The sequence below is a fragment of the Rosa chinensis genome, chromosome 3, assembly GCF_002994745.2.
Source record: "Rosa chinensis cultivar Old Blush chromosome 3, RchiOBHm-V2, whole genome shotgun sequence".
NCBI lineage: Eukaryota > Viridiplantae > Streptophyta > Magnoliopsida > Rosales > Rosaceae > Rosa > Rosa chinensis.
Genome location: NC_037090.1, coordinates 355,490 through 368,145, shown reverse-complemented (window position 1 = coordinate 368,145; position 12,656 = coordinate 355,490). Strand labels below are relative to the sequence as shown.

General features: G+C 39.5%; 2 protein-coding genes across 2 annotated transcripts; both read left to right on the top strand.

Annotated features, from left to right (window-relative positions):
* Window positions 1–4,185: 4,185 nt before the first annotated feature.
* LOC112193703 lies at window positions 4,186–5,177 on the top strand. The gene is made up of 2 exons (XM_040517085.1): window positions 4,186–4,714; window positions 4,805–5,177. The coding sequence occupies exons 1-2, from the start codon at window positions 4,651–4,653 to the stop codon at window positions 4,969–4,971; spliced, it is 231 nt and encodes a 76-aa protein (XP_040373019.1). The 5' UTR covers window positions 4,186–4,650; the 3' UTR covers window positions 4,972–5,177.
* A 3,948-nt stretch (window positions 5,178–9,125) lies between these two features.
* LOC112192183 (basic leucine zipper and W2 domain-containing protein 2) lies at window positions 9,126–12,652 on the top strand. Its single transcript, XM_024331774.2, has 8 exons — window positions 9,126–9,262; window positions 9,860–9,883; window positions 10,140–10,245; window positions 10,340–10,408; window positions 10,586–11,079; window positions 11,577–11,838; window positions 12,077–12,285; window positions 12,402–12,652. The coding sequence occupies exons 1-8, from the start codon at window positions 9,258–9,260 to the stop codon at window positions 12,466–12,468; spliced, it is 1,236 nt and encodes a 411-aa protein (XP_024187542.1). The 5' UTR covers window positions 9,126–9,257; the 3' UTR covers window positions 12,469–12,652.
* The last annotated feature ends 4 nt before the right edge of the window (window positions 12,653–12,656 follow it).

Here is a 12,656-nt window from a genome sequence, read left to right as displayed (position 1 = left end):
GGTGCTCACTTTTCGCTTTTCTTATTCATTAAAGTTGCTATATCCACTACGATCCGGTTTGGAATAGTATAGCTTAAATTATAAGTTGTTGTAATTTTTTAGCTTATAAAAGTTGCTTCATATCAATTTATATAAGCAACAACTTACTGGTCTAATTTTTACAATAAGTTGCCTTATTTAATTTTATCAAACAACACCTTTAGCTGTAACGTATAAGTTAGGCAGCTTTTTGCACAATATAAACAATGCCAAATTAGGCCTAAACCATCTTATTAATTAAGAAATGGTCACTCATAAATAAAGTTTAGTAGCGATATCAAACACCGTGTGATTGATTTGTTAAAAAGAAAAAGATTTTATATTAAGAGTAGTTCTATTCACACCTCCTCTATTAGTATTTGGATCTCCTTCAATACTTTTTACCATAGAACTTCCAATTTAGTCCTTTGTTATTTTCTCTCTACAGCTTCTCTTATTCCTCTCTCTCTTCTCTCCTAAAATTTCAAGCTTGAAGAAAAATAAAGGAATCGGAATACACAATGGGATTTAATGATTAATTTCTTTAACTAGGTGCATGAAGATATAATTGCAATCAAAATAAACAATGAATTGGCTCCTCCATTTTGTTTGATAAACACATCGACTTTTCTGATTAGATAGCTTAGATGCATATTGCTTTTGCTCCAGGTATGATTTAATAGGTTTAAAAGGGGTTTGGTTTAATTGGAGAGATTGTACTGGAGTTTGATAATTTGAATAAAATGAGCAGAGGAATATGGTGTTAGGACTTAGGAAGAGAGAGTTCCAGCAATCATCCTATACCATATGAATTCAAGCATGCCGAAAAAATAATTCAATTAATTTTTAGGTTATAGAGAAATAATTTTATATAAACTACAAATAAGAAACATCTCATATTTCAGGGGTTTCGAGAGAAAAAAGGTGCACGGCAGTGCACGCAACATTGAATGAAGAAATGGGAAAAGAATGAGATTTTTATTTTTTTTTAACTTAGAGGAGCAAAATAGGATTTTGAAATGTTCAAAAATGTGAGGAAGTCCAAATGTCAATTTTAGAGGTTTGAACATAAACACTCTTACATTAAATAAGTGGCAAAAGATAATATAATTTAAAAAAAGGTAACTCACACTCAGTTGTACCGAGGTTTTTGAGTTAAAACCCAATATGAACAATATTAGCACAATAATGGACCTCGGGTCACACTTGTCATTATTTAACATGATTAAGACGGATGAGCTGGCCTAAGCCAATTTTGAGCTCGAATCTTCCCATTCCTGTAATACCCGAGGTAAATTTATTTTAATTTAATACATTAGTGTAATACTAGCTAAATTTAGAAAATACAATGTAATTAGTTATTCTCTTATACCACTTTATGTAACGCCCCAAGTTGCACCTCACCAGCTTAAGTACGTCACAGTGCCGCGAGTCTCTAAAACATAAACCGAACGCTCGATTTACATTCTAGAGAACCGCTAGGCATTTTGTTTGAAAACTTTATGTAAAAACACAATCTCATCAGAACCTATTCAAATTCGAAAACTGATTATACCCATATGTAGGGAATGAAGAGGAGAAGGATTTATTCACCTCATGCAACTTAATCTGTCGCTGGAAATCACCGGAAAACTACCTAGGTTGCAGCGGCTTCTCGACGTCGTACCATCGCCATCCGCCATCAAATGGACAATCTGAGGCCACCGATCAACTCTATTTCATTATCCAAGTTAGTCTTATTCTTGTTTCGTTGAATCAAATAAGTCAGGAGTGGGTGCGCGCGTCCAGTTGTACCAGAACCAGAACTGGCAGAATATTCTGATCAGGTTCCAACTGACAAACCAATATCAAGTTGTTGGAACGTATAAATGAAGTGAAATCTATATTTAAATCGTTTCGTAGAAACTCTCGTGAGTGAGTTTTCTTGACAACCTTTTTTTTTTTTCTTTTGAATAGAAGTTGATTGATACCAGTTGTACCTGAACCAGAACTGGCAGAATATTCTGATCAGGTTCCAACTGACAAACCAATATCAAGTTGTTGGAACGTATAAATGAAGTGAAATCTATATTTAAATCGTTTCGTAGAAACTCTCGTGAGTGAGTTTTCTTGACAACCTTTTTTTTTTTTTTGAATAGAAGTTGATTGATACCAGTTGTACCTGAACCAGAACTGGCAGAATATTCTGATCAGGTTCCAACTGACAAACCAATATCAAGTTGTTGGAATGTATAAATGAAGTGAAATCTATATTTAAATCGTTTCGTAGAAACTCTCGTGAGTGAGTTTTCTTGACAACCTTTTTTTTTTTTTTGAATAGAAGTTGATTGATATTCAATAAATCAACAGCCAATTGGCCATAGCTTACAAATCTTACAAATAGCAGTCCGACAAGAAAATTCGGTAAAACCTATCCAAGCTAAAGCAAACAAACTAAAATCAATGGGAAGCTCACATTTAAGCAAGTCTGCCCAAGCATAAGAAAGTTTCACCTCCTACGGAAAGAAATCATTCAACTAGCCCTCACTTGCCAGTCACGCAATTATGGTACAAGCAAGAAACTAGAAACGTCATAGAAGACTCATAGAAACCTAATCACACTCAAACAGGCTTAAGACCCCAATCAAAGCAATTAAACAATAGCCAGCTCCTTCCCTGGCGAGTTGGAGTTGATATTTGCACCATTATTGTTACCTTTATCTTTCTCATTCCTCAAAGTACGCTTATTCCTTCGTCCAACAGGACGGCCTTTTTTCTTTGGAGCTGTCCCTAGCGAAATCGGAACCTCCACCAACTCACCAAGGTGAAATTTCGGAGGTATGAAAGCCAACCTAGGCTGAAAACTCTTCTTTTTCACACCCAAAGGTAAGATGTTTTTATGAATTTAGCCCAACAACAAGGCCATTTATATTAGCCCCATCAGCAAAGTAGTCCGATCCAGTCCCATGCAGCCCCGGCCCAAGGCCAAACTGAGCAGTCCCAGTCAACCCACCAGTCAACCCTAATTCAAAATTAGGGTTTGCCGCCGAATTTTCCTGAACGCGTACAAAGCTCCTAGCGGCCAGCGAACCCAATCCTAGCACCAGTGTTCCAGCCACTTCCGCCACCCCAGAAACCTTTGGCGCACCTAGTCCCACCGTCACCAGCATCTCTGACCCAGCAACCAACCCAGAAACCATAGTTTCCGACGCCTCCAACCCACTTGGGTTTGCTTCCACCTCGCAGTCTGACACTGCTAGAGCCAGTGCAGCGCGCGCCTCCGCCTCTAATCTGCCATCACATATACCCCCACCATGACCGAAAAAACCACAAGCCTCACATAGCCCATGACATTTTTCATACTGGAGTTCCACCAACATCGAGACCGTCGGAGAGAATTGAAAGGTCCGTCGCGCCTAAATCCTCCGCCGAACATCCTATACCACACGGATCCTCTGAATCGGATCCTTCCGCTGCACCGCCCCCTGATCAACCCGAACGAAGGAATCCAACGCTCATCTAATTAGGGTTAAGGCCTTCTCGTTGCGCATAGCAATGCGCAACCCCTTCACCGCCACCCAAACCTCTAGGAAATGCAGCTGAGCCGCCCCGAGATCTGAAATGCGGTCATAGTCTGCTAGCAGCAATATAGAGTTGTTGTAGAACCATGGACCCGCTTAAGGGAATCTGATTCTTCACCTCACTATCCTTGAATTGGAAGACAAAGATATCCTCCTTCTCCTGCCGGATCAGAAATCTCTCCTTCAACCCCCAAACGTTAGAGATCGCCGCCGAGAATGACGGGATCACCACTGTCTTCTTGGATAAAAACCGACCACAAAAGGTATAAGAATGAATCATGGATTGCATCCTCTCCTCCAATAAGGCTCACAATGGCCTCCTCAAAAAATGCAGAAGGAGCCACCGTGTTCTCCTCCGCCATTGCGTGGCAACTCGATCAATGGTACGGCTAGGGCAGAGAAACCCTAGTAGAGCAAAGTCGACGATATTTGACAACCAATTTATTTATTACAGAAAGAGAAGGTTAGAAGGTAAATAAATAAATAAATAAAATAAAACATTTAAAAAGAAAAAAACGGTATAATCTTGGCCATCAACATTAACATTAACACCGTTTAATCTCCGAGAAACAACTCGATCCATACCGCCCCCATTTCTCTGTCTGTGGAACCCTCTATTTCGAGCATTTTTCTCTCTCGTCTCTAGAACCCTCTCGAGCAGCAGTTGTGACTCTTTCTTGAGATCACTAGCAAACAATAGAGCTTGGCCATAGGTCTTAGATGAGTGAAGCCAATTACCTTACCGTTCATAGTACTGAAAGGAAAACTTGTTGGTGTTATGGAGGAGTCTGAAGGTCGATTGCTGCTGAGATCGACATAGGTCTGATAATACCCATTTCAATAAGGTCTACTTGATGGTAAGATTTGATCGGTTTGTTTATTACCAAATGATGTTTTTATTGTCAGGAAAACACAAATTATTTTCAATTATTCTGGGTGAGGGCTGTTACAATTCCCGACTGAAGCCCAAGCCCAAGCCCAAGCCCAAGCGAGGCGAGTTTTAGTAGAAGCGTTTGTGTGTCTGGTAAGCGGCAACAAACACTGGAGAAGCGAAAGCTCAGGAGCAGGAGGAATGTGGAGAGACAAGCCCCCCGGTTTGAAGATTCTGTGGGTCTGGACCCTCGGCACCGCCGCTGGTACAGTATTAACTCTACTCTAACCTCCGTCTCTTCTACACTCATATTTCATATTTCATATCCTAATCATCAGGTGTCTGGTGTTGTTAGTTTTGGTTGCCAATGTGGTCAGGACCAGGGTGAGAGACATGGACACCCTTATGAACAACACTGAGGAGCATCATCATCAACAACAACGACACAGTGCCGCCGCCAACTCCGAGACAATTTTGGTGCCTGAATCAGATCAAGTGATTCGGGAAGAGAAATCCTCGTAGCTAGCTAGGTAGGTAAAATATTGGAATCAATCCCAGTTTTGTATCTGACACTCTACCCTTCTCCATTATTGAAGAAGATGTCTTCAAATATCACGTTTGTTTGTCAGTTTGGATAAACGGTTTTATGGGCTTTTGACAAAGATTGCGTGTAATGTGTTTGTCATACTGACATGACCTATTTCAAGATTTCATTTTGATTATGTTGACATATGCTGCTTTACTGCAATGTTATTGTTGATAAGTTGCTTAGTGCTGGGAATGGGTCCAGTCAATGATTCAGACTCAAATTCATAATCTGGCTGTTCCCTAAAACTAATTACTCCTGCTAGGGGAGCTGCTTCCTGTCGAGACTTGAGACAAGTCAATTAGGTGGATAAATTAGAGCTGCCCGCTAAATTGGAATATGAATGAATGATTTTAGATTGTAGCAATTGTACTAGGTGGTGCTCTCACTTCACTTTCTGTGTGAGTCCTTTCATTGTTTTCATGTTTATGAATAGAATAGTTCATCAATTCAAGCATAAGTTGGATGTGCATAGTGGAAGACTCACTAACTGTTTGTAAATCATGTGCTGGTTTGAATATCTTGTTTGGTTAGCAAGTCTTTAGCTTTAGTACTCAAAACTTATTCTAAAAGCAAAATTCATGTTGCCTTGCTCTAATGAAGAAATCTTCATACTAATGAATTATTATATGCCACTGCTGTATAGAGTCAAGTCGGTGAATGCCAGCATAATTCTTAATCTTCTGTGTCAAAAATATTTGCTGTTTCATTATTCTGGTTTTCCTGCCGTGGTAGTTTTTCATTAAGAGACTCTATGGAACGACTCAGATTTGATGGAATCCTAGATATTTAGTCAAATGCTCCTCGTCTTTGTTTCTGGAATTCTATTGATTGCTATATGTTAAAAATAGCGAACCTTTTATGTTAACATATTAGCTATAAATCTCCAACTATCGTCTGCTATCTTGAACCCTTGACAGGCGATCTCTTTACCGCTAGATTTGCGGATTGTCACTTTGATGAGACAGTCTTCCTATCGTTAGGGGGAGATAAGAACACAGAAGTTCAACAGGAATGACAGGAATTATCGTGGTCTGTCCCCACTATGTCTCATCTCGATCCCCGTACCGCACAGTTCGAACTAGAAGTGCGACGAATAATCTAGCTCTAGAACATAGCAGATACTCTGCCTGATGTGTTTTCTGATGTTGCCAAAGTGATGAGATCACACATACCTGCTGCAAAAACGTGTCTGCAAGGATTAATGTCTTGAATACTGGACATAACGCCATACCTGTGACACCAGGAGATGGCGCCATTGCCCAGAATGGCAATAATGTGGCATTTATGGACGCAGGTCCCGTAAGGAAGCGCGGTAGACCGATTGGTTCGAATGATTCTCGTCTTAGAAAGAGAGCAAATGAGGCACAAACAAATCCTTTGATTATAGATACTCAAAATCCATTCCATGAGAATGTTCTGGATTATGGTTTTGTCCAAGAGACATCATTGGGGGACGCCTCAATGTCAGAACATATCCCTGAGAACATAGAGATCTCTGTAAATTACACTAGTGTACATGGGACGTGGGAAACAAGCTTCATCATCATTGATGATGTATTCACGTATTCAGTGGCGCGTGAGATTATTGAGACCAATGACATCGAACCACGCTCCGTTGATGAATGCCAACGTAGAGCTGATTGGCCCAAATGGAAAGATGCGATCCAGGCAGAACTTGATTCTCTAGCGAAAAGAAAGGTCTTTGGCAAAGTTGTACCAATACCGCCCAACACCAAACCAGTTGGTCACAAATGGGTATTCGTTAGAAAGCGTAATGAGAAAAACGAGATTGTAAGGTACAAAGCACGCCTTGTGGCGCAAGGCTTCTCACAATGCCCTGGAATCGACTACGAGGAGACCTATTCTCCCGTAATGGACGTCATAACGTTCCGCTATCTTGTCAGTTTGATAGTTTATGAAAAACTGAACATGCAGCTTATGGATGTGGTTACTGCGTATCTATATGGGATCTAGATACAGAAATATACATGAAGGTCCCAGATGGATTTCAGTTACCCAAATCAAGTGGCTTTAAATCACGGAGCGCATTTGCTATAAGATTGAAACGCTCACTATATGGATTGAAACAATCCGGACGGATGTGGTATAACCGTCTAAGTGACTACTTGATTGGTAGGGGATATGTCAACAATGAACTTTGCCCATGTGTGTTCATAAAAAGGACAAGTTCTGGATTTGCAATAGTAGCGGTTTATGTCGATGACATGAACATAATTGGCACCCTTAAAGAGTTAAGGGAAACCGCTGAACACTTGAAATCCGAGTTTGAGATGAAAGATTTTGGGAAAACACGGTTTTGCCTCTGTTTAGAACTTGAGCACAGTAGAGATGGTATCCTGATTCATCAATCAGCTTATACCCAAAAGATGCTTAGGCGTTTCAACACTGACAAGATTAAGCATTCAAGCACCCCAATGGTTGTCTATAGTCTTGATCCAAAAAATGATCAATTTCGTCCAAAAGATGACGATGAAGAAGTGTTAAAGGCAGAAGTGCCCTACCTAAGTGCAACATGCGCATTATTGTACTTAGCACAATGCACAAGACCAGACATCTCATTCGCTGTGGACTTGTTAGCTAGATATAGCTCTGCACCAACATGACGCCACTGGATTAGTGTTAAATATATCTTTCGATACCTAAGTGGTACAATTGATATTGGCTTGTTCTATCCCTACAGAGAGATGATGGATTCGGACCCATCACACACCAGGATCGCCACAAACACTGGTATGCGTCCTCTATCCCCATCCCAAAAAGATATAATGTTTTGGCAGGTTTTGCTGGTGCTGGGTATCTCTCTGACTCACATAAAGGTCGCTCCCAAACTGGTATGTATTCACCATGGGAAAGACCGCGATATCTTGGAGGTCTACAAAGCAGACCTTAATCGCTACATCTTCGAATCATGTAGAGATTATTGCTCTTCATGAAGCAGTTCGTAAATGTATATGGCTTCGATCCATAGTTATGCATGTTCAAAACAATTGTGGTCTGAAATCTACCACAGATGAGCCAACGAGCATCTATGAGGATAATGCTGCTTGCATTGAACAAATGAAGCAAGGCTACATCAAAGGCGACAACACCAAGCACATATCACCTAAATTCTTTTACAATCAGCAACAACAGAAGCTCCTCAAGATCAAAGTAAACCAGGTTCGATCAGAGGACAATGTGGCAGACTTGTTTACTAAGTCATTGCCTAAATCCACGTTCGAGAAACATGTGGCGAGAATTGGCTTGAGAAAATTATCTGAACTCCCATGATCGTAGTCATCAGGGGGAGGCGTAGACATCAGGGGGAGATGTCTACATGTTCGTCTCGAAGCGTGAAGGGTGTGTTGTGCTCTTTTTCCCCTTCGACCGAGGTTATTTTTGTTCCACTGAGTTTTTGTTACTCGGCAAAGTTTTTAGTGAGACAACGAGAGAAGCACCGCGTTTGGGCAACACAAGGGGGAGTAAATCTCTAATTTGTGTTTGACCAAAACTCTAGGTTACTTGACCTAGTGGTAATAGGTTACATTAGAAGGATCTAGATTTCTATTCAATGTACGATTACTTTTCTTGTATGATTTAGATTATATGCATTGTAATCCTCTATATAAAAATACCCCTATTATCAATGAGAACACACAGCGATTTTCTCTCAATTTCTGATTCCCTAAAATATTTTTATATTTATTTATTTATTTATACGATTAAGCCTTAAGGGTAGTGCACCATAGGCAAGATTGTAATGTTTTTAACTTTTTACTTATCAGTGAGCGAAGCACCACAGTAACCATAGGTAGTCCACCATGGGTACAATGTTTTTAACTTTTTGCGAGCCGGCCCACTACCCACCGAGGCGGGCTTTTAGCCCTCAGGGCCGACGGGCCTCCATCGGCCTACTTGATCCGCGGGCTTTTTGATGAGGCCTACACCACAGTAACCATAGGTAGTCCACCATACCATGGGTACAATCTGCAAAAGGATTGCCAAAAAAGGCAAGGTACAACACAGTAACCCTTTATTTAATTTTAATTCTAAAAACTTAATTTCTCTCTCCAATAAATATCGGTGAGCGAGGCACCACAGCATCCCTTATTCCTCTTTTTCCCTTCCTTTCTCTCTCTGTCTAATCAAAAAGGGGTTCTCAAACGCGCCGAGCCTTCCTCACCGCCTCCGACTCTCCGATCCCTCTTCGACTTGGTTTATGAGGTACCCTTTCTTTCTCTGCATCTGCTTTGCGATCTCTTTGCCTTTGCTTCCTTTTCTCTTCTGTAAAGTTTACTGCTTTTGATTACATGTTATTGGGTCACAGATCTGGTTCTTTTTCTAATTGGATTCTTTCAACTATTTCGAGGGAATTATTGATTCTTTTGGTTGTTTTTCTTGATGGGTTTTGCTTGTATCAGGTTATTAGTTCAATTGATTGATCTTATCTTGCTGTTTCCTATCTAATTTAGCTCTGTTAGGTTCAAGTTTGATTTGGGTATATCCGGATTTAAAGAAAGGACACATCTTTGATTCTTTGAAACTTAATTTGAGCTGAAGATGGGACATTTTAAATGTCTTTGGTTGTTGTTTGTTCCCTTCTTCATTCTGATCCAGTTTATTGTGGTATGAATATTGAAATTGGATTTGAATTATGGTTAAGAGTTTACATCTGATGCTTCTTCCAAGTATCATTGGTGTAATTGTTTGCTGTTTTCTTCCTTTTCCGTTAAAGAACTTTATTTGGGTTGTGAAAGTTGTAGCTTATATACAAGTTTTGGCTATGCACTGATGAGTTTGCTTGTGTTTTTGTATTCTCAGCTCGAAGGAGAGACCCACTCTCGGGTGAGTCTTGCTACATTTTTATGTTTTTGGGATATGCTTTGTACTTATACGTTAACTCATGGCAATATTGTATCTTAAATTGTTAAACTATAAGAACTGATTTTCATATATTGATGATAAATCTTATCAAATAGTTTTTTTTTTGAGTTTGCTATGCTGGTCAGTTCAGTCAAATTTAACAAGAATATAGGTGTTGAATGTATATCTTCTTATCCCTGACTTGCATGTCATGTTTTTTGTTTTTCTTTATGTACAGTGGCACGCGGATTAAGACCCGCAAACGGAATATTGCAGCGCCGCTGGACCCTGCAGCTTTTGCGGATGCAGTGGTCCAGATTTATCTGGATAATGCTGGTGATCTGGTAATTGTTAGCTTTGCGTTGGTGATCTTGTCTAGTTATGTCCGTGCGTCCTTTTGCTTTTCCAGTTGGTTATCTGTTGAAATGATTTGTGCAGGAACTTATTGCCAAGAGCATTGAATCTTCAGACCTTAACTTTTCAAGATACGGTGACACCTTTTTTGAGGCAAGTTCTCTTAATGCTTGGGTACTTTTTGTCGTGTTATTTTATTTTATTTTATTTTTTATGCAAATTTGTAAGGATTATTTGGTAGACTATGGATATTTTAGCATGAGTTCAGATGAATGATCATTGTCTTCCAATGATGCAACTTTAGGTCTTACAATTTGTTCACAACTGTAGGTTGTTTTCACTGGGGGCCGTACACAACCTGGAACAACAAAACCTGATGAGGGGGAGCGCCACCCTTACTCTGTACTAGAGTCTGAGCCTAGACGTGAAGTCATTATACCATCTGTTATCTACATACAAAAGATTTTGAGGCGGAGGCCATTTCTGATAAAGAATCTCGAAAATGTCATGCGACGTTTCCTTCAGTCATTGGAGCTTTTTGAGGAAAATGAAAGGAAGAAGCTGGCAATTTTCACAGCACTTGCATTCTCTCAGAAGCTATCAGGACTTCCACCGGAAACGGTGTTCCAGCCAATGCTCAAGGATAATCTTGTTGGCAAAGGGCTAGTTCTATCGTTTATAACTGAGTTCTTCAAGGAGTATCTGATTGACAATAGCCTTGATGATTTGATTTCGATTCTGAAACGGGGTAAAGTGGAGGATAATCTTCTGGACTTCTTCCCAGCCGCAAAGCGAACTGAGGAGAGTTTCTCTGAGCATTTCACGTAAGTTCATCTATTGATGATAAGAATTGTTTACATGACCACCTTGCAAGATAATACTCATTGTCTAAAATTCATAGCTGATATATTTGAAATGCAATATAATTGACGAATCTCAAGTAGCTGTGATCCGTGAGTGTTTCAGTTCACTGCTAAGTTTTGGTTGCCAGAAAACCTTTATTCTATGTCTGCTTCTTCCCATCTCTGATTTTGAAATATAAAATAAATAAGCTTTATGTTTTATCCTAGATTAGTAAGTTTTTTCTTTTTCATTCAGTCAGTTGTAATTTAAAATTTGAAGATGTTGAGAGCTAAATACATTCTTGTTTAGCTGTGATTGAATACATTTGGCTTGTCAGTGGATGATAATATATCCAGTAAAGAAATCTTTATGTCATCTCGTACTGTCAATTTCATTAATGGGTTTTCAAGTGATATCGTCTGGTAATTATAGTATTGGATTGCTGACTTGTATTTGCGTATGTTTATGCCAATTTCAGCAAGGAAGGGCTAGTGTCCTTGGTTGAATACAATGAAAAGAAGATTTTTGAGGTGAAGCTTAAAGATATGAAATCTGCTTTGACAACCCAGATAACAGAGGAAACTGATATATCTGAAGTCATAGAAACTGTGAAGCAGCGCGTTAAAGATGCCAAATTGCCAGATGTTGAGGTTGTGCGTATCCTGTGGGATGTTATTATGGATGCTGTGCAGTGGTCTGGTAAGAATCAGCAACAGAATGCCAACGCAGCTCTTCGCCAGGTATGCTTGAATGTTATGTTCATATGCTCCATAGATTAATGTAGCTGCAAATGATAAAAGAATGCTTCCAATGGTTAGCAATTAAGTAGTTGAATGTAAAGATTTGAGTTAAAATGGTTAACCAAATCTAAAGATTGAAAGCGGAAAAAATATGTTTATTTGTTGATTGTGTTTAAATAGAATATCAGGCCCAGTGCTCATTATTGTTTAATGAGCTTGTTACAATTTAAAAATTCAGGTGAAAACATGGGCACAACTGTTGAATGCCTTCTGCACCAATGGGAAGCTTGAGCTGGAGCTGATATACAAAGTTCAGATGCAGTGCTATGAGGATGCTAAGCTGATGAAGCTGTTCTCTGAAATTGTTAGGTCTCTGTATGACCAGGATGTGCTTGCAGAAGACACTATCCTCCATTGGTTCCGCAAAGGAACAAATCCCAAGGGCAGGTAGGGCTTTGTTTTGGACTTGAAAATTCACACATATATGTTGTTACGATTTCTCAGATACCAGTGTTTTGTTGTGTAGTTGCATCTTATAAATGCTTGAATGGAAATTGTGGCAGGCAAACATTTGTGAAAGCTCTGGAGCCTTTTGTGAAGTGGCTGGAGGAGGCAGAAGAAGAGGAATAGATGCAGCTGCTGATGTTGTGATGCTATTCACTGCCTGTCGTATTATGTCTTATGTGTTTTTTTTTTTCTAGTTTCAAGAGAAGCAACTCATAAATATTCTATATAACCTCCTTGTAAGGTTTGGTGTGCCTTGTATGATGATGATGATGAAATTACATTATAAATAATTGATGCTTTCCTTTTATTAC

Excerpts from the sequence above, each read along its gene's own strand:
- LOC112193703 (XM_040517085.1), top strand. The coding sequence starts at position 4,651 with ATGTGGAGAGACAAGCCCCCCGGTTTGAAGATTCTGTGGGTCTGGACC. Across the intron at positions 4,715-4,804 it reads GACCCTCGGCACCGCCGCTG|TTTTGGTTGCCAATGTGGTC; the intron begins GTACAGTATTAA and ends TGGTGTTGTTAG.
- LOC112192183 (XM_024331774.2), top strand. Across the intron at positions 10,409-10,585 it reads ACGGTGACACCTTTTTTGAG|GTTGTTTTCACTGGGGGCCG; the intron begins GCAAGTTCTCTT and ends TCACAACTGTAG. Across the intron at positions 11,080-11,576 it reads AGTTTCTCTGAGCATTTCAC|CAAGGAAGGGCTAGTGTCCT; the intron begins GTAAGTTCATCT and ends TGCCAATTTCAG.